The sequence below is a fragment of the Athene noctua genome, chromosome 10, assembly GCF_965140245.1.
Source record: "Athene noctua chromosome 10, bAthNoc1.hap1.1, whole genome shotgun sequence".
Taxonomy (NCBI): Eukaryota; Metazoa; Chordata; class Aves; order Strigiformes; family Strigidae; genus Athene; species Athene noctua.
The window spans coordinates 22,723,531-22,745,870 of record NC_134046.1 but is presented as its reverse complement, the minus strand read 5'-3'; the positions used below and the strand labels follow the sequence as shown (position 1 = coordinate 22,745,870).

The following is a 22,340-nucleotide window of genomic DNA, read 5'->3' as shown; positions in this document are numbered from 1 at the left end:
TTACAATGTTTTCCCAGATGCCTTTCACCCCACCCCTCACCCCCCTGTTTTGTCCTCTTGCTTTCTGGAAAGGGTAGTGACAGATGGAAAACGGTTCCCCATGTGTCCTCAGTCCATTATAGCATACTGTTTTGAAGAGTTTTCTGTAGCTTCCTTTATAACGGGCTATTACCAAGGTTCCCACTATTCCAAAGTTTTCTCAAAGGATTTATTGACAGAGCTAAAAAGGCATGAGTATCTGTTTGCATTATGCAGTGATGTATCATGTTTTGGCCTGTAAGCCCTACCGGCTTCATTTATCGCATGAGGGGAATGATTTTATGCAAAATTTTAAAATCATTATTGATATGAATTGGATACTAATTCCAGGAGTAGACTTTTAAAAATATGTCTAGATTCCTTGGAATGTTAATTTAAGTATTTATTTTACTAAGCAGGTATGACAGGAATTTGCTGAGTGCTGGTGGGATTATACCAAATACAAAATTGCAAATTACAATTTCTAGAGAAATTCTTGTTGGAAGTCTGAGGCACACAATAATAATATTTGTGAGAAGGCACATTTTTCATTTTACATGAGAGCAGTTTTAACTGTTCAACAGAGGTATATGGTTTTCGTCATTTACGCGTAGGTAGAGATTGAAGGTAATTTGGATTCCTAAATACTGCTATATTCAGAAAGTATGCAAACTTTTTCTCTATTTGAAATCCTTGAAAGTTGCTAGATGTTATTATTTTTTTTAGAAACCGAAGTTTTGCAAGTAGCCATTAGTTTAAATATTGTAATAAATGTAATAATCTGATGTTCCTCCATTTACACTAATCACACACCTACTGAATTTCACTTCAGATGCTGAACATACTTTCTTTATTGCTTTTAGCTGGGTCTCACAACATCCATTCAGCATTCTAATATCTGATCTGAAAACATGTACTTTTAGACTGTCCCCCTTAGAATTCTAAACTGAAAGCTTATTGGAAACATTTCTAATGATTTTAGACTTTATAAGTGCAGATTGAGTAGGAGGGAGAAAGTGTAAATCAAACTAAGTTGGTTTTCTTTACCTTTGAATCAATTCTTCTATTTTGTGAGCTGATCTTGGATATCTTGGCAAATTGTATATCTTCTGTGATTTTTTTTGGAATGATTCAATAGAAAGAGGAAAGGGGAGACAAGATGCTTGTTCAGGATTTTGCAACAGAGCCATTTGGCATCCTCGTGTATATGGTGAGAGGGACTTTACTGTTGTTACAACATCTGGACTGCAGATTACTCAGCCACAGACAGTTCCAACAAAAATTAAAATCAAAGCACTCCATGTAGCTTGTCCTCTAACATGCCGATGAGTTACTAAGAAGAGAAGAATGTTCTTAGTATAACTCTCATTATTTCTGAAAACATTTAGTCCTAAGTGAGAACACCCAAAGAAAAAAAAAGCTCTGTGTGTTTTCCTTTGTTCTGTTCGTGTTTTATCTTTTCTCCCCCAGGACCCATTTTTTTTCCTTTTTTTCCCAAATGGGTGCTCTGATCAGCATGTATTATGTCCTGCCCATAAAAAACAGCTGAAATGTATTACTGTGGATTCAACCAATAGTATATTTAAGCGCCAGTTTCAACTCTGGGCACAATGATTCCCTTCATTGCCATTAAAAGGGAGTATAAACTTTACCAAATGTTGAAAGCAAACGTAGCTTCGGAAAGGCTGCGCTATGACCAGCAGTAAACTGTGTACGAGTGTCCCTGGAACCCGGAAAGAGCCATTACCTCATCCTCTGCCGCCAGCCCCGCCTGCCCGTACGCATTCTGGGCACACGCTCCCTCCCGCTGCTACGTGCCAGGAATCGGTAACTGGTTTGCTCTAACAATGCCTGGGTGCGTGCTCAGGATACAGTCGGTTATTAGAAAATGACCCTATGAATGGAGGAATTCGGCTGGGTGAGCAGCTCCCAGACAAGCATCTGATATGAATCTGGATGCCAGAATTTTAATTCCCCCCCCCCAATCCCCAAATCTCAAGTGACCAAATTTTGAGGGTGAAAAATGTGACCAGCTGCCTTTGCAGGCATACAGAGGGCAGTTTGAATAGGGAGTTGGGAAGGCTGCTTAGGAATCCTGGGAAGAAGAGTTAAGGAAAATGGAAAGGGGGCACCGACTCCTTCCTCTTTTTTAACAGTTCACATCTACCTACTGACTGGGGTTTGGTGGATCTCTAAATGAAAAATCTGGAGATCTTTAAACAGTATTTTTGCATTGCTAATCTAAAAGGTACCCCATTTAAAATAAATGTGATTGTCAGTGTTTCCTATTTGCAGTCAGCGGAGTTGCAAGAATTGAAGCAGAAATACTTCTGTTATGTGTAGCTGGGGTGAGGGTGTGGAAAGAGAATTTAGGGCAGGGACACTAGAAAACGTTAAGACAGGGACTGTTCCTCAATTTCAAGGACATAGTCATCTTAATGTCTCATTCCTGACTACAATTGTGTAAACATGAAAGCAATTTTTAGTCCTGGCAAATAGTTTTGAGAGAGCTGGCAGATTTTTCATGTATCTTTTCTGAAAGTGGAGTGTATTTTGCTCTGCTGGCAGCTACAAACTCCTTTCCCTGCTCTTTGGGAAATGCAGAGATGCAGTGGGGTCAGAGGGGGTGAGAAAATCCTCATAGAGTGAGTTGGTCCATTTATTTAACTAAAATATTTCCTTCTTTCTTGCAAGGAATGAAGGAGCAGGGGAAAAAAAAAAAAAAAAAAAAAAAAAAAAAAGCAGGCTGTCCCCTGCCAAGACAGGAAATAATGAGGAGCTACAAAATCTGCTATAACATGATGACTCAGGATTGTTTTTACTAACAAGGACATGTCCAGCTACTGCACAGCAACCGCTTGGGGTGTGCCTTATGATTCTCTTCACTGTGCTAACTGCTTTGTTCCTCAAGGCTGATGCTTCTCATACAGAAAAATCCTATTTCTGAAATAGCTTTAAACTCTCTTTTTCCTCCTTTATTAGAATAACCAGACTTTCTCCTTAGGCGTTTTAGCTGCCTTTTATACACTTTTTATGGTTTTGTAATCAGCTCCGATTGAGGCAATAGTTTTCAGACAAGCCTAATCATTCAGTAGCAGTAATAATGTTTCATTTCCTAGCACTTTTCTAGGAAATTGTGACATAAAGAAAACTCATTGATCAGACAGAAAGAAATGGTAGAACAGTTTAGGTCAGTTACCCAATTTTATGAAAACAGAACAGAGTTTCCTCTCTTTATTTTGCTTCCCCACCAAACAGACCTAGGCACTGAGATCACTTCCTAGTAAATTCTTTTGTTAGTGACATGAGTATAAATTAACTTTCACTGAATGGAGGTTGCTCCAGGTAATTTGGTGTAATTGCAAGCAAGTTGTGACCTTCATGTCGGTGGGAGTAGATTTTTGGTTTGGATGTGAATGAACCTGAGAAGATTAACATATCATAATGTAGTGAGGAGACATGATCTCCACTGTAGGGGAAACTGTAGGGCTCCTGCCCAAACAAATCTACCCATTTCCACAAGATGCAGAGAAGATGTCAGAAATGTGATGTTTCTTGGCTTATTTTCCTGACCCAGGGACTCTTTCTTGGAATTACCAAAAGATGTAATTTAAACCTAGTTTTTCTTTCTCTTCTTAAAACAGTTGTGCAACATGAGAAAGTCACGGCTCAGGCTTCCCAGTCAGTTTCTCTAATTTTCTTCCTTTCAGTCCCTTTCTTGCCTTGCTGCATAGTCCATTGAACTCTGGCAAGTTGTTTTGGCACTAGTTTTGGTAGTATTTTAAGGATATTGGGTTTTTTCTTTTTTCCCAGAAGGTTTAAAATAGACATCGTGATTCTCTTAGCTTCATTGAGGCAGCAGTAGGATATACAGCAAAAGCGAAGGATGAAGTACAACCATAGAAACAAAATTTAGCTGTGTGCCAGACTAATGCGAATGTTACTGCCAACTTGGCTATTTAAAAAAACCCCTTAAATTATTCTAGGAGAAGTCTGAGATTGTTGCTATTAAAAAAGCCATCCCTGGATTTTAATGTTAAACTAATGCTTAGTTTTGTGGTAACTGTAAGTATTTTCAAAATGGGATCTCTACTGTTTAAAGCAAGGAAGGTTTGTTGGTTTGTTTGGGTTTTTTTTTTTTAACAGAGGGCTGGCATCATAGTTGCATTAAATTCTCCACCCCCAACTTGAAAAGATTTCTTTGGCAGCAGCACTGTGAACTGTTTCTGTTAGCAGTGTTGACAGCTTCTAAGAAATGTTTGTAGTTCTGGTCTGCTTGTTTTCTAGATTCTCTCAGCTTATGGTCCTTTCAGTGTAGGGCGCCTGTGTGTGCCTAAATGTAGACAAAAAACCAAAAAATATAGATGTGCCTTCAAAAATACTGCAGTTCTTTCTAGCTGTTTCACCAAGCTTCCCCCTTTCAGTCAGGCTAGCTTCATCCCCCTTGTCTCAGACAGCTGTAAGAACAGTACATTTGCAGTTACTTACATTGTGTGACGAAATCCTTAGTTTACCTCAAAAGATATTTTGGGCATTGCTGGGTGTTGGAAATCTAAACTGGAGCAAGCTGCTTTCTGTGCTCATTTGTTTATTAATGCTTCCATTTTACACTTCTGTTATTGTCTGAGCAGCTAAAAGGAAATACACAGATTTAATGTGGGTTTGGATGCTTGTAAGCTTCACATGTTTAGCAAGTCAGAAATAGGGAAGGCTTTGTACACCTTCGTACTGTGGTTTTGTTGAATGTTTCTTTCTGAAGTAGTGCTTGCTATTCTCTTCTGTTGGCCAGCATGGACGTAGGCCCTTTATCCACACTGTGGCTTGGTTAGTACAATTGATTGTGCGGCTATGGGGGGAGCTTGACTGGATTTTAAAAAAACAAAACCACCACAAAAAACACCACCAAAAAAACCACACAAACGCAAAACAACAATCCCCCTTTTTCTGCTAGTTTAGTTTCAGGAAGTCCTAAACCAGCAATAGGAATAAGAGAAGAGACTGACGCCAGTGCTGGCACTGCCACTGAAGCGCTCACCTAACTACAGCACTTTGGTTTAATGTGTTTGTTTTGCAGTAAGGCCGGCTGTACCGGTAAGTCTGGTAGATAACAGTAAATGCTAAGTTTGTGCTGATCTCTTTTTGGCCATCTAGAATCTGACTAAAACCTCTTCCTCTACCAAATTCACTTTTCAAACTCACTGCAGTGTTTTTCGCAAAAATACGATTTGAAAGATAACATTTTGAATATCCAGGTAATACGAAGCTGTATTTCCCAGGTGCCACTAAGCTTTGGAATCTGGTGTTACCTTATTCCAGCAACAGCATAAGGTGGTGTATTTCTAACCGTGTTTCCTTTTGTGGCTTAAACAGCCATCTGTGTGTGTCTGTCCCTGCTCCCATCCCACCTGCTGGGTCGGGTGAGCTCAGCTGCTGACAGCTTTGCTGTGAAAGAACTCGGGAAGTCAGTCGGCAGATGCTGTTCTCCATCCCCTCTTCAAAGGAAGAGCTGATTCTGACTGGGGCTCTCCTGCTTTCTCAAGCTGGATGCTCTTGAGCACCTCTGAAAACAGAATTCAAGCGGAGGAAAGGTCAAGCCAAGGACTGGTATTATGTGATTTTGACAGTCCATATTTAGTAATTCATGGAGCTTTAGGGCTGGTTTTTTTTCACTGGCAATCCAGATTTTCTGCAACAGCTCGTTGGTGATTATCTTTGCAGGTTGATGATACTCTCATGTGGTGTAAATGATTGTAAAAACATGTATGCTAAGGTTGTCTGTCAGGGGTTCCTCCAACAAGGTGAAAGTTAATTGAGACAAATAATGACACACTCAGAATTATAGATGTCTAAATCACTGTTCTCTTTACTAATTTGCTTACAACAATAAAAATATTAGAAATGCAGTATTTTTCTAATGATACTGTGCTGCTTATATACATGCATGTTATAATCTAATGAAAAAAATATCTTCCCCCCTCCTCTATATATTCCTAACTTGGATAAGGAACACTTTTCTCAGGAATGTGACAACTTTTATATTATTACCCTCTTTATTGTTGTTCTTTTCTACCCCATAAAACAAAGGTGAGCTCATTCTTAGGAGAGCCTCTTACCTCCCTTACATTAGTAAAACTCCTAAACATACTGCCCTTTTGGTGACATTTCCAGACTCAGCGTCTGTTAAAGGAAAAAAACCCAACTCCTCCTCAGCTTTACAAGCTATAAATCCCCAACAAACCACCACTCTAAGGAGATCTACACAAATGTCAGCAAGCTATAGGAACTTCCACTGAATTTATGCTTTCAGTACTGCATGTAGAACTTGCAGAGTAAATAAGCCATCTCCTTCTATTTAGTATTATGCTTAGGAAGGAAAGGTGTAATAGAGGAAACAGCAGTGATGTGCAGGGATTTGCTATTGTCTTGGCTTTTGAGGTGATACTGAAAAGCCAGTCGCATAAGAACTCGCTAAGCCTCAGGCTCAGAGTATCAGAAAGCAGGCATTCCTTATTGCAGCGCTGCGTGCATGGGGGATTTCTCCACCTAACGTGCACACCCAGCGTCACAATTTGTCTTGGCTTTCAACAACGAAGTGTTACATATTCATGATAGTTCCAAAACCAGCTGTACATATTCATGATTTCTCCACAAAAAGGCAGGTTTTATTATAATAAGTTCTAAGAAGTCATTTTCACATGCTCCGCCCTGGTCTCCTCCTATTTACGCCTGCGCAGTGGCTCCTGGTGGTTGTGGGCGGGGGTCTTCAGGATGAGGACTGAAGAGGCCTCCTCTTCCTCTCGTGACTTTTTACCCAGTTAGTATTTCCGTAATCATGATAACTCAGTATTCGTTGAGTCCTGTTCCTTATCTTGGGACTCAGTAGTTGCAGCTCCTTCCTTATCTTCAGAGCCCCTGCTGCTGAGAGCCTCTCCAGCTGAGAGCCTATCCTCCTCGTCCCGCGTTTCTCTTAGTTGTCCTGCATCCATTTTGTTAAGGTTCCTCGCTTTAGAGGGAACGGGTTCTTAGGGAGGTTGGGGTTTGAGGTTTTTTGCTCCGTGGTTTTTAAAGTGTTGTCTGTGTGATTTTTGAGCTCTTCATTTCTGCAATTTGCTTCCTCTTAAAGATGTCACTTTCCAAAAATTGCTGCAGGATCCAACCTGTCTTCAGAAACACACAAAGACATTTTTACTGGGTATGACCAGTACTCTTTAAGCGTGCTTATTAAGATACGCTGTTTTGATCTGTTATTTTGAAGTTTGCATTACTTTCTCCATCGATGTTTTACCTCTAAAAGCCACCTTAAACCATCCTAAAGATCTTGTTATTAATCCATTTCTGGCAAATTCCTTAGCCCTTCATGCAACATCTGAGAATCTTATGTAAATATGGTTTTGCACATCGTTTTGCATTGATTGATGATTTTTTTTTTCTTTTGATAGGTTCCTTTTGTTTTCGTTGGGTTTGTTTTTGTGGGGGGTCTTTTGAGATAGGAGACATTTTTAAGCTTTATTCTGGAAGCAATCCTGTAAATATGAAAAGTTATCTAAATGTGTATTATCAGCTATGTAAGGTTCTAGCTTTAGAGGGTGTATTTTGATATTAGTTAATGTATTAAAATCTGAAAATAAATGCTCTGCTTATGCAGCTTCTACGATTGCTATTTATAGACTTCTCATCTTCCCTGTTATTGGTAGGTGTAATTAACAAGCCATCACTGGGAATTTTCCTAATCACAAAAGACTCTTAGTTGTAAGTACAAAACGGTTCTGAGTAGGCAGAAATGAGGATAACTTATGTCAGATGGCCCATCTCATGTTAAATCCATGACCCTTTCATGTCCCACTCTCTTCTACACCCAGTCACACACTTTAGGAAAATTAGGGTTTGGTGAAAAAGAAAGTTTGTCCAATTTAAACCAGCAGTTTTTACAGCAGTAGAATCCCTGTTTGCTTGTGTTGTCTTAAAACCTGCCCTCCCAGAAACCCTGTCAGCCACCTGGTATTTTTTGCCTTTCATTGGGAAGGCACAGATGAGTTTCCAGTAGCTTGCTGATAGTTAACACCGCAACCTCCATGTCCACTTGGTGCATTTAAGAGGCAATTCTTTCATATTAGTAATATTTGAATTTGTGATGGTGGCTGAGGATGACCTAAATCTCCACGAATCTGCTTAGTTCTTCAATTGCTCTGAATTTGAAAAGAGGGAAAATATTGCTTGTGTTTAAAGACAGAGGAGGTAAGGCACCCTTGTGTACATTTTTCTCTTAACCTATCGTTAGCTTCACAGCTTTACTGGAAGTACTTCAGAACGCTCTTGTAAAATCACAGTTTTCTATTAAGTACTTTTCCTGTTGAATAAGATAATATCACACCTGGTGTGGGGGTGGGAGAGAGCCTACAACAGCAATTAAACCCCCTGAACCTCTTTAGCCTGCAAAGCGATTTAAGGAGATTGTTCTTCCAGTAAGCTGATAAACTTTAGTTCATATTAAATTCAATTTCTTGGTCAAGAGTTCTGAATGAATTCAAGGTTTCAGATCATCAAAAATAGAAATGTGAAGAAATTTTGCCGGCAAGCTGGACTTCCAGAACAAAATTAGCATTTCTGAGCTGAATGGCAAGCTAGGGAGATACCTGTTGGATAAGAAAAGTTTTATTCCTCGGATATTTAATGCTCACATTTAGCCATAGAAAGTTATTTTATTTAGAACTTCATTTGTGCACATTCCCATAGGACCCTTAACCTTCAGAGTTCTCTTGTAAGCCAAATAATATTCATTTTGGTAATAGGAAAACTGAAAACATTGTAGGCTGCCTTGCTCTAATAACTACACAGTTATTAGAGTTAAAGGTACACAGTGGTACCAGCTCCCTCTGGCTACTTGTCCTTTATGCAGTCCTCCATATAGGTTCTGTCCTTAAGAACAATTGTCCGGCTAATGTTTGCTCTAAGAAATCCCGTTGTAGTGGTGACTATGGGAACCTTCAAAGAAAGAGCGAAGTAACATTACAGAAAGTTACGGTTCTCTTCTGAACAGGTAGTATAAATTGTCTAGAGAAGTCCTTTATTTCTTGAGTTCTTTATTTTTAGCAGTAGCTCTGTACCAGCTTTGTCTGGGTGCATGACTGTTGACTGAGTTCAACCCACAAGTAGCTCTTCAGTTGAGGTCAGTCATACCCTCTAGGTTTACAGCTAGAGCAGAACAAGGTTAACAGTTTTTGGAGGACAGATTTCAGAATTCATATTCATGTCATATTTGACACAGATTTATTGATCTCTAGCTGGCAAACTCAGTGGGTAGGGTCATGAATTAGAAAGGAAGTTTCTTCACTGTGGAAACGACTCTTCTAGGTTTGTTACTCTGAAGTTTATGCCACTGCTACCCCAGTTCAATTTATCAAATAGCGAAAGAGTAGTCTTTATGCTTACAGTTCAGAGTTTTCAGGTACTATTTTCATGTTAATACAGTTCAGAGTTTACGCTGCTCCCATGTTACAACTTCTGTAACAAACGGGACTACTTTCAAATAACTGCAGACTGCAAAATGTCCTGATGCTTCACTTCAGCATGGGGGTGGTAAGAATTCAAGTCATGTTTTAATACAAGTAATGATCCAGCATTTTCTGTATTCAAGAAAAGGTGGTCTTTGGATCAAGTTGTGCTTTTTGATACTGTTCTTTGTTTTCCATTTTGCCAGTTACTGGAGAGGAACTCTTCTGGGTTTGTATCGCTCTGGATTTTATGGACAAATGTAGCTCACTAACAAGGGGGGTGGAGAAAACTATTCCTACTTTTGTTGGATGCTGTGAATTTAAATTCAGAAAGATTAAGAATTCTGAAATACAACTCAAAAGCATATGAATGTAGCAATTACGTTACAAGAAAATTAGTACTTTTTGAGTATGAAAGAGATTAATTTTACAAGATTGTTTTTAAAAGATGACCGTATGTGTAATCTTATTTCAGATGAAAAGAGCCACAGAGCCTGATGCAAGAAATTGAGATTTGAGAACTCCCTTTTGATTAAATTATTTCTATTCCTCTGATCTATCTAACTCTTAATAGGGTATTAAGTGTATAATAGTGTAATGTAAAAGGTAGGAGAACTGAATGTTGATCTATTTAGTAATGTTATTTGCAATTAAAAACCCTGAGGAAGGGTTGTGGTTGTACGATCAACCTTGTATAAAAATAGTACGGTCACCTTGACCTTTGAAATTGATTTTGCTTGCCTTGAAGGAAGTATCTTTCAGGTCATGCAGCATGCTGCAAATCATTCACTCTTACAGGTGGACATTATAATTCCTTACGAAATAAAGATGATGATGTAATTACTGGTTCTATAAAGATTTCCCTTTAATATCTTTGAAAGAAATTAGGGTAGTCCGTTGTGTCACAGTGCTGGAAGACACAGTGCACAATGTGCTGTGAGGGGAATTTTACATCACTTTAAAATATAAGCAGTATTTGCCTTTGTAAACAGTAGATTTTATTGCCAGAAATCAGTTCAATCCCTGACCCTCCTCCCTATACATCCTTCTTCATATGTTAAAATGAGTAGCTTTGCCTTGCTTTGTTTTGAGATCTGAAGATATCTACAGCTAAATGTGAAGGTGACACATGGAGAGATGTAAAATACTCTAGAAACTATAAAGGTGCTTGTCTGAGGGAGAGAAATCTGGGGCAATGGTTGTGTTAAAGGACAAGAAGAAAAAACCACTCTAAATTAACTGGGAGCCTCCACTATTGTTAATTGCTTCTTTTTGCATGACTGAGTTTATTTTTTTCCCTTTTATTTTTATTCTCATCTTGCAAGTTATATCTCTTCAGATGTTTTCATTCAATAAATGTAACTTTTAACAGCAGGGGGGTGGGAGATCCAGGGTGTTCTTTGTTTCCTGTTTGTCATTGGCAGCTTTTTAGTTCAGTTTCTGGAAGGTGGAGCTCTTCCAGCAACAGGAGCATTGAGTAGGTGCTGTTGGGCTTGTCTTTTGCATTGACAAGTGTTTTGACTTTCATGCCTGAAGCTGCTTGCATATATAAAGCTTCTCTCTGGAAGGGTTATGGAGCAGGGAAATGTGTAATAACATGCAAAGATGTGTTTCAAAGCTAATAAGCTATTAACACTGAACGGTATGTTCTACGGGATGGTTATATTTATCATGAAACTGTAGTAACCCAGTAGTATATTAGTCAAAAGTGATTGGCATAATTATTATGACGTTTTAATCAGATGCCTTCAGGTCCAATGGAAGAAAATTAATAGTTTTGCATTTTTGTTTTTCCTCAGAAAACCTGAAAAAGGAGTCCAGTACCTAATTGAGCGAGGTTTTGTGCCTGACACTCCAGTAGGTGTTGCCCACTTTCTCCTGCAAAGGAAAGGTCTCAGCAGACAGATGATTGGAGAATTTTTGGGAAATCGGCAAAAACAGTTCAACCGGGATGTCTTAGAGTGAGTATTGCGTGTGTGGGGAGGAGGTAAGCATATTTTAAAGTACAGGTAAGATGTTTCACCAGGCTAGAGGTAGTAATGATCTCTGAATGTTTTGTGCTTATCTCTGGATCTTGTTCTGAAGGAGGAGGAAAACTCTAAGGGTTAAGAAGGAAAACATGCACTCTGCAAATATTTATTTCTTTGCTTTCCAGCCAAGTTACTGTTCTTGTTATTGATCCAGCAACATACTTACAAGGATTTATATTCCCTGTAGTCATGTACGTTTACTCTAAATTTATGTTTTAATTTTATCAGCATTAAGAGTGTGTTATTTCAAAGTCTTTTTCCTTCCTCGGGCTCTCTAATAATTTACTGAATGAAACAAAATTATATTATATGCAACATAAGGTTTCATCAGTAACAGAACATGAGAATAATTATTACAGCCAAATGGCTCAGATGTTAGATAAACAGGGATTTCAGCGTGTACAGGCATATGCTGACAAGGTCTATACAAACTGTTCTTTTCCAAAAGATTAGATAAACAAAAAGTGGTTTTAAACCCAAAGAAATTCAAAGCAGAAAATTAGACTTTTAGCAGCTTGGTCATAAATTTCTAAACTTGATATACAGAGCAGACCAAAAAAGAAGTTGCTTTATTTTAAGAGGGTGTTCATTTAAAATGTGTTTTTCTGGGGCTTTTTTTTTCCCCTTTTTTGGTATCTGTTGTACTGACCTGTAAACATGAATACATCGTAGTTCAGTTTCGTTCAAGGAATTGTATAAAAATTTTAGTTAGATGTTTAACAAAACTGCTGAGAATGAAAGCAAAAAACCCCATATCTTGCCCGTTAAGGAAGACTAGGAAGAATTCTGACCACGGATTTTAACCAGCGTATGATAAAAGCTGTGCTGAAATTTGCGTTGGTGTATAGGTGCGGTCTTCCTTGAGGACTGAATGTCGATACACAATATTGATGCCATAACATTGATACATTGCAAACATTTTAAGGTTATGCTATCATGATACAGTGTCTGCCAACATTTTCTTTGCATATTTCTTAGAGACTGCTCATGGACTTCATACTGCAGAGATGTTGGTCACGTTCTCCACAGTCATCCTGATCTTACTCATGCTCTCCTATGTATCTGAAATTGCAAGCTTAGCCACTGTATTAATACAGCTGATGTATTAATAGCTGGCAATGTATTAATAATTCTGGCAATAAAAAAGAAAGAGGTCCTCTCTTTCTTTTCTGTGCCTTGTTAAAGGCTGACTTTTTAGTAGTACAATATCCAGTAGAAAGCAGTGGAACAGCCTCTGTACCAAAGCGTGCAGCCAGCCTTACAGTGCAGAGCAATAGAATATGGCTTGATTTTGATGCAGTCCCCATTCAGCATGAGTCATTATTAGCTGCTTGTAACGATTGTCTGGATTTTGCAATTATGAACCAGACTAGGGTGAAGACTTTCCAAAGAGTGTGTATTTTCTATTTTTTTTTAAAGAAAACAGTATAGTTTCAGGACAAGATGATTTATAATCTTAGATGATGCATTTTATGATCTTGAACAAATCATTTGCCCTCGCCATTGCAGACAGACTAGCAGAATATGGGTAAGTAGAAGTGTGTCTCTGCTAAGCCAGATACTGAATCTGTGATAGGTGAATTGTTAAGAGTAAGGTCATAATCACTACAACCCCACAACAATCCTTTTATTGAAATTAATCTATTCTTAAATAAGTTATTTCAGCTATGCTTTGGGGTGAGGAGCACCTGGTAAGTGACACAGTTCTCTTGATAGCGTTCGGAATCTTGCTTGCAAAAAAGGACAAAGTATTTTTTCTTAAAAAGAGACAATATAATAGCATTTCATCTTAAATAACCCATTTACAGACTGGAGGTCGATTTTGTCAAACTGATAATAAGTTGTTACATAGAAAAGATATTTTAACATATGATACTTTTTCTGTTACACAATTTAATTTCAAGTGACTCGCTTTGATTTGTGTTCAAGTGTCCCAGATCCTGTAAATTTTAGGGTGTTTTAACTGTTTGAAATGTTCTTTTCACTGGAGCTTAGAAAATATCAAGAGAGCCAAAATTTTTGACCAAGAACTGCATTCTGGGCCTACTGTAGTTGCTGCCTGGCGGTAGCTGAAGTATAAAGGCATTGTTTGGGTGATGTGGGGCTGGCATAGCTGGTGATGTTGCCCTGGCCAGCGTTTGGGGCAAATCAGCCCCACTTCCCAAAGCACTGCTGTTCTACAGTGAGCTTCAGCTTTCTCTCAGCCTGACCAAGGAGTGCTTGATGTAATGGAGATGTACCTGAGGATCTGACCTTCTCTCTGTCTTGACTTTGCATTAGAACAGTAGAGTCACTCAAAGAAAGAATAAAATAAAGCCATCATAAAGAACCACTGTTAAAAGTGGCAGGGGAAGCGTGACATTCTGTTGGGGTGGATGGGACGCCAGCATTTCAATCCATTATGTGCAATTGTACCTGCAAGTGGTACAGTAGAGAACCAGGGCAGTTGCAGCTGCACTGACCCAGAAGATGGTATGTTACACTCTTTTTGCCTAAATTTTGTAGAGAGGTGCTAAGCAGGAGGTAGTTCTCAGGAAGAAGCTTCAATTATCTGCCTAGCTGCTTCTTGCGTTTACCTGCCTGGGACATATAACTAATAGTGAAGATGTGGTGGTTCAGTGCAAGCTTATTCACCCACAGTAAGTATGTACTCAAGTTTTCCTGCAGTGACTGAAGTCTATATGATCACGTTCTCTTTATCATTGTGATCGTGATACTATTATCAAGGATTATCATTTTGTTAACTAGTAACAAAAACTAAACAAGTGTGCCTGATCCTACTTACTTTCATGTTTTCATTTGCTGTAATGAACTAGCTAAAATAACTCGTTCCCTTTTTTGTCATTACATAACCACTGTAACAAAACCAGTTTTGTTTACTATTTTGAAATACTTGCAGAAAAATACTTGTTCCAGTTAAGGTCATTGACCGTGCTGGTATATCTGCTGTCTCCACAGTTCATAGAAAAGATTGTTTAAGATCCCTCCTCATTGTTTTGTTGGCCAGCATGTTTCTGGAGGTCCTTACATTTCCATTTACTTCAGTTTGACTCCAGCTTGTCTGCACATGTGCTTTACACCTTTGAAGGAGAAAAGAGCTTTTGAAAGTGTTGCAGAACTTAGAATGGGTGGGAAGACTGTGACCATTATTGCAGAACTGATAATAGGGGTTTAGGTGTGGATTGGAAAGGGCGTGAGAAATGCCAAACCTGGTTGGTTGTTTCATTGTGCTTCTGCATAAAGGGAAAAACATTCAAGGCAAAATGAATAAATTGCCTTGGTGTTAATCTATGTTAGCTACAGTGTTACTAGAAGAAAAATGTGAGCTACTCTAATTTATCATTGTATAAATATACAATATACATTTAAGAAAAGGCTTTTAAAACAGGATTGTGCTTGCTTTCTGTGGTTTTTGCATTACAGTGCTGTTACTTGCAGTGATTCATGTCTGGTTATTTAAAAACTAAAAGCTAAGTTTAAAGAAAGGAAATTTATAAGCTGCTGATTTTAAAGTAGTCTTTAAAGAAAGTATTAGGATGACATAGTTCAGATTGTTGATTCTGTTAAACTGATTCCTTTTTTATTTATTGTCAGCATTGTATTTTCAGAGCAAGAAACCAATTATTTCTCCATAAATGTTAACTGAAAGACAGCGCAAATGATGGGGAGATGAGAATTACAGTAACAGTAAGAGAGTATCTGAACAAGGTTGAGGTTTTTTTATTCCCTATGTAAGAACATTCCTAGACACTGAGCCATTTGGTACAGATTATTGTGCTTTCTGCAGGCTGTTTGAGATAACACATTTTGAGCAGTATAAACTATTTATTATTATTATTATTATTATACACGTTGTAATAATTGATTGGTCTGGAAGCACAAAACCAATAATTATTCTTGGCAATGGTATGTCACTTACATTGGAGAGACATCTGTCATTCCAGCAACTGTTCTGTTAAAAAAAAATAAGGGCCTGCTTACATGTACACATTCTCATTGATCCATTATTTGTAATCCTTCCTTCACAGCTTACCTACTATTATTGCAATTGCTGCTGACTGTTTCAGAAGAAACTCCATGAATCTCTACAAGAGATGGAAAATTGAAAGGATTTTTAGGTCTCGAAATCTAGTACCTTGTTGTTAGAAATTAAGACACAATGGCAATATGTTTTTATTCTAGCTGTGTCGTGGATGAGATGGACTTCTCAACAATGGAACTGGATGAAGCACTCAGGAAATTTCAGGCTCATATCCGTGTTCAAGGAGAAGCCCAGAAAGTAGAGCGGCTCATTGAAGCTTTTAGGTACGATACTGAAATAAACTACTCAGTCACCAGAAACCTGCTGTCATCTAACAGGCAGACTGGAGAACTGGGGAAGTTGAGTGTATCTAAGTTACTTCCCTGCTTATTTGCAGTGTCCTTGTGAGCTACATACTGTTTCAAATACAGCATGTCATTTGTGGTGGTTTTGCTAAGTATGAAATAGGCAGCTTTATTTGCTGGTGCTGTTCATATATGTCATTTGTATTAATGTAGCAAGGTTTCTTAATTAAAAGTTCTTTCTGGCATCAGTTGAAAAGATATTGACAGATTTTTTTTAATATCTCTAACAACGTATTTGGATATAATATTTTATATGAGTGGAATTGTAAGACCATTTACACTTTATAGTACATGTGCTCTCAACCTTTCATTAAGCATTTCAACAATAGTGGAAAAAGAACATTAACTTATTAATATTAACACAAGCATACTTTATCCAGGGCAGGATGACATGTAAATCTTCATGTGGCAGTAAGCTAAAATCAATGATGTGTTCTTACCTGGTGTCAACAGGTATTACTCGCTAAAAAAAATTTAAATACTGAAGTTATTGTAGGTCAGAATCTGTACTAAGTGGAGTTACAGTGGTAATAGAAAACAAAAGCCTTCCACATTCTAGGATTGTCTTATGAATATATGTACACGGAAAGCTAAATATATGTACAGAATGCGAATAATAGCTTGCTCCAGCCTCTGGAATGTAGCAGTTGGTTTATTTGGTGGAATTAGAATATTAATTCATAGCTCTAACAGCTTCCCCTCTTTGCTTTTTTACAGCCAACGATACTGTATCTGCAATCCAGGTGTTGTCAGACAATTTAGAAATCCTGATACCATCTTCATTCTAGCTTTTGCCATCATACTGCTAAACACAGATATGTACAGCCCAAATGTGAAACCAGAACGCAAAATGAAGCTGGAAGATTTTGTCAAAAATCTAAGGGGTAAGCAAACTCTTAATCATGAATGTCGTGAAAGCTTTTCCCTGTAACTGTCATTGAAGGGATGCCAGATATCTTCTGGGAAAAAGAGAAAATGCAGGGCACTTAATTCTGATTTCACCTGACTTTTAAAACTCCTGTGATTTTTACAGGCTTTAGTTGTTTCTGGAATAGTAAAAACAGAACTAAGCATATGGTATTTTTTCATTTTTATCTTGTCTGTCTTGAGTAGATGTGTTGTCAGGTCCTTTTATTCCTAGTTCTCTCAATGTAGCTGAAGAGTGACCATTACCTTGTATCAGAATTTTTCAGTACCTCAATTTTTTAGCTATAATTGGAATTTGGCATATTTACACCCTTCACAAAGTCAAAGGGCAGCTTGTAAAGACAACAACTTCTATGCACGTGGATGAAGGTAAATAAATTCCATTGCAAAGAATGTATTTGTGTGTGTTTATAGGTATATAAATCTTCATATAGTGTCACTACATGTTGTAGACTATTCCTGAGAGGAGGAATGTGATTTCTAGATAGTGAATTACACCACTACGCTGCAGCATAAGCTTACTAATGAATTCTTATAGAGATGCTGTCTTCATAGTTTGTAGTTTGTGTTTTCTCTGTATCCAGTGTATTACAAGGGTTATCAGATCTCTGTTCTGAAAAAACCAAACAAGTGAAGTCTCTTACGTATTTTAGAGTTTTATTCTAAAAGGAGATTTCTTTCCCTCCCTGGTTTCAAAAGCATAAACTTCTTATTCTTGTTCAGTAGATGTGTAGAAGAGACAGAGCCATTGTCTCAGTGGTTTTGTTAGAGAAATACAAACTTGGGACCCAAAGCAACACAACAGCTTTCCACATTCTTAAGAGATGCAGATTAATGACTTTACTAGAAACTTGTGTGTTAGGTATTGCCACAGAAAACTTGGCAACTTAAGGAACACAAATCACTATGGCATGATGAGGACTTTTGGAAACAAACTGAAGATTTACATTTTCAGTGGGTAAAAAAAAAATCCCAACTCCAAAACCTTCCCTAAAGGTACACAGTAAATAACACAGACATTTTATTTTTGTTTCTTCATTGGTGCATTTCCCGATAAAGGCACTCTTTGCCAGGCTATGGCACACCTAAGCCTGCAATTAGATTGCCAAAAACATATTTTTTCAAATCTGTATCTCAGATCTTTCTATCGTGGTTCTTTCTGAAGTCTCAGCTCGACCATTACTTTGCTTTGCCTGTCAGGAAGTAGTCACTGTAGCACTGAGGAGGAAGATTGTGCACGAGGAGATGATACCTCCTCTTATTCCTGGGCACTCAAGGAAGAATGGATCAGACAGCATTTACCTTTTATCAGAGAAGAGCACTCAGATGTTTGAGAAATAAAATGAGGCTGAAGTCCCCATCCCTTTTTTTCCTTTAAGATGGTTTGTGCCCATAGGGAAAAGCAGCTTTTACTATAGTTCCATTACTGTGTGTTTGTGCAAAGGCCAGGAAAATTGCCTGCTCAGTCATTACAACCCTCTCCTCCTCCTCCCCCTGCTTTTAAGCACAGGATAAGCACGACTTAGTGCACAGTCTCTCTCCTTTTGGCAGCAATGGTTCGAGCAGTGTGACAGCAGAGCAGGCCCACTACTGGAGGCAGCAGCAAGAACTGATGTATTGTTTAACAGCCATTTTCTCAGCGATATCTTAAAAGTGGGCTGCATGGCCAAAAGACAGAATCAAGTTGCTTAATATATAAAAATACAGTGGCGTATCTCAGATGCATGGCAATTTGAGTTTACGTGTGTGTGTGGTACTTTCATTTTAGTATTAGTAAAAAAAAAAATACCTGTGGTGTTCTGGCATTTCAGATCTTGAAAATGAAAGTCCTCTTTGGTGATTTTACTGCCTTAGATTTATATAAGGCATTAATGAACAATCTATGCTAAGCAGATGTTTTCGCTTAGGAAAATTTAAGTTAGTGTTGGTATTTTATCATAAAGTCCACAAAGATTAAAAAAGGCCTGATATTCATCTCTTAGCATAATACTACAGTTATATTTGTTGTATTAAATACAGTACGTTCTCTGAGCTCCAGCCTGAATGCCAGCAATTTCTTCTTACTGTACGCATTTTTATAACAGGCTACCTTGCCTCTAACTTTAAATGACTGAATTGCAAAGGGTGGTCTGTGGAAGACTTGCTCATGTGGAACAGAACAGAGACTGTTTTGCTTGCTTCTAGTTGCAAAGAAACTGTATTCTATCACAGAATTTTTTTATGTGAGCAGTTGTTCCACTGGGTGACAAAATATTATATTTTGTCTTCTGATAAGAGGTTATTGCTCTAAAACCCATTTGTAAAATCGACATGGATCTCCCTGTCCTCTGGAAATCCCATTTAATCACTTATTGAAATTGGACTCCTTCCACTGCTATTAAAAATTCAGGATCAAGCATTCAAGACACTGTGGCATTTGTTAGAATACTGACATGCCAGTGATAATCATACAGTGGTAAACAGTAATACTGTAACTAGGCTATTCTGTTGATTTTGGTTTTCCAGAGTAAACTGGTTTTTAAATCATACAGGAAATATTGGTTATATTAATTTCACTAGGGGTTCATAAGGTTCTCATCTAGAAAATTATTTTATGAACACAGTGTTAAGTAACATTGAGACAGAGGCAAAATTGTATGGTTGTTCTGTTTCCTCACAGTGGTATACTCCTAGGAGGAGAACATATGGAGATTTTGGGGTCTAAAGGGTTATTTAACGCATTTGAGCTTTAATACCAAACAGAGGAAACTTAAAAGAAAAAAAGAATGTACTAGGAAATTAGCCTTTTCATGGCTTAGTTTTAGATTAGAGTTTTAAAATAAAAAAAACAAACCTGTGCAATTTCCATCAATGTCTTGACATATTTGGGACAGCAAGTTTGGGACAAAAATCAGTGCCTCAGTAATGAGTAACATAACTTCTGCTGCTTTGGTAAGGTAGGCACAAGGTCAGCATAGGAGACATCAGCTGACAGAGTACTGGCAGCTATAAAGCAAAACATAAACAAGTACATCAGTCTTAGGCAACACTGGCATTACTGTTGGCGGAGGAAGCAAAGATTGCCCATGTTCTTGTCCTCTCCTTGTTGAGAAGCCTACATTGCTGAGGAGTAGCAGTGTTTGTTAGATCATTCAGAGCCAGGTTAATAATAGAAACTGTCGGCTGCTGCAGGTGTAGATGATGGTGAGGATATCCCACGAGAAATGCTGATTGGCATTTATGAGCGAATCCGCAAACGGGAACTGAAGACGAATGAGGATCATGTATCCCAAGTCCAGAAGGTTGAAAAACTCATAGTGGGAAAGAAACCGGTAAGTTCACTTTGCACTGCCTGTCAGTTACTAAGGGCATGTAGGGCAATGTACAGTATAGAACAATACAGAAATGTGTTGCTTAGAATTATAAATTGGTTGATAAATGGTAAAAGGCAGAAATTGTCCAAGTAATTTGCTGTAAGGTTGGTTTTAATTTTGGAGTATTCACACAGTGCAGATGATGCAGTCTGGTATTCATGAGCGGTGACATTACGAGTCTTAAACTCTTTATGTGAAGCTTTATGATTCTGAAATTACACTGAAATATCTGCATTTTAGGCAGTTCTTGCATTTGTTTCAAGAGAATTGAAGTATTTTTTAAAGTGATGTTACAGAGAATCTTATTTCAGCATTTATGCTATTAGTTATGGCTCCATCATTTGCAAGAGTAATAGAGAACTTCTGCTCACATCGGTGTCTTCCCCAGCTTTGCAGCTAGCTCTATGAACTTTTATTTGTAAGGGGAGATTGTGTCATTTTGTCTCGGAACTTATCTGGAAATCAGGTCTCAAGGATTCTAATGCATTAAAGATACCTCTTGCTTTGTGGGAAAAATCCTGAAATAATTTGCTATATAAATTAATCCTTAAAGCATCTGCTGGAAAAGGAGAGAGAAAAGAAAGGCCACACCGCTTTCCCCTTTGTTTTAGGAGCTGAGTGAACACAGAGATACTAAGACCAATATTTGACATGCTAACAGTGGTCTTTAATGTGGAGAGGGACAGTGAACACACAGCCCTCCTGAACTCAAGTCCTAGAGTCATATTCTGAAAATCTTCATGTTTAGTAGTCTCAAAGGCAGCCCAGAACAAAGCCAAAAAAAGAGTAGACTTGCATGTTTTTGATGTCCTACATCAGTTTTTTATCAGGTCTGGGGAACTTCAGTGCAGCAGGGACTGATGGGATAGGGATTTTTTACTAAGAAAAAGAGCATGGATGTCAGGATTCTCCCTACTACTCTTAAAGAGCTTTGAATTGTCATCTCTTCTCAGACAAGCCGCAACGTGTGAGAGGGAAAGAGAATCAGGGACCACCAAAAAAAAAAAGTTTAAATTTTTAAAAATCAGATTTACTCTATTTCCCTGTAAGGAAATATTGAGGAGATCTCTTGGAAGAGGCAGGGGAGAGAGAAAGCAAAATGTCCTTAATAAAAGCTTTTACATATTTTTGAGAAGGGAAATAAATACTCTAAAGTCAGTATTTGACAGTCACACTTTCATATGAAATTTCTTTTCAATAATTGTTTGGGGATTTAGGTTTCTATATAGGCTTCTGTGGGAGATGTTTTTTTCATGGTTCTTTTTTATTCAGGCATCTGGCAATTCAAATCCTGAAACTAATCCTGACCTTGTAAATTAAATGGGATTAAGAAAACAATGCCCTCAATGGAGTCCTAGGTTCAAGGATTCTTCTGTTGAGAGACTTTTTAACTGTGTGAAAGAAAATTTAGGAAAAGGCCAACAGTCTTTATTGATAGAAATATTTGTTTTTACTTTATAGGCATTTAGTCATAGTAAGACCGTGACGTATTTACTTGCTATGATACAGTACTGTGTTTCTCTGAAGTTTAATGAACTTGTATATGTCTTTCTACTGTAGATTGGATCTCTGCATCATGGACTTGGTTGTGTAGGTATTTCTCTCATACTCCTTCAAAATTTATAGTCATTTTAACTGGCAGCATTTTCTTAAATTGGCAATAATGCATTCTATTACTTTTTAACTTTTTAAAAAATTTGGCTTCTTTCAAGCAAAATTTTCCTATTGTTGTAATAACTCTCCAAAGTATAAAGACTTCCTTAAAAATATATTTCCCAGAGATTGCTTAATGTATTGTCAAGAGTTTTCTAGACCTTTTTTCAGTACACTTTTTATGCATTTCAAATGCCATTATCAATGTAGAAATTAGACAGCCAGTAATGAATAAACAAATAAGTAAAATGACCCTTGCACCTCACCTTTCCACCTGGGCCCTGGTGTGTTTAATCTTTCTGATCCGTTTCAGCATTGAATGACCTCTAGAGAGATGTTGGCAGTTAATTCAACAGTTCTCTTCTGAAAAGTAGATGAACTGACAAAATATTGATTCCAGATTTAAGTTATAGGCATATTCAGTAATATTTCTAAATCTATTCATTTAATGTAGTATTCCACTTACTTTAATTTCATGAAAA

General features: G+C 37.8%; 1 protein-coding gene across 15 annotated transcripts in view; it reads left to right on the top strand.

Moving 5' to 3' along the window:
- The window catches only part of IQSEC1 (IQ motif and Sec7 domain ArfGEF 1), a 356,135-nt gene that overhangs the window by 312,129 nt on the left and 21,666 nt on the right, over window positions 1–22,340 (top strand). For all 15 annotated transcript variants that reach the window (XM_074914136.1, XM_074914133.1, XM_074914138.1 and 12 more), the window contains 5 exons: window positions 11,309–11,470; window positions 15,722–15,844; window positions 16,643–16,809; window positions 20,024–20,163; window positions 21,766–21,795. In XM_074914136.1, the coding sequence (XP_074770237.1) occupies window positions 11,309–11,470; window positions 15,722–15,844; window positions 16,643–16,809; window positions 20,024–20,163; window positions 21,766–21,795 (622 nt within the window). The remainder of the gene's footprint in view (window positions 1–11,308; window positions 11,471–15,721; window positions 15,845–16,642; window positions 16,810–20,023; window positions 20,164–21,765; window positions 21,796–22,340) is intronic.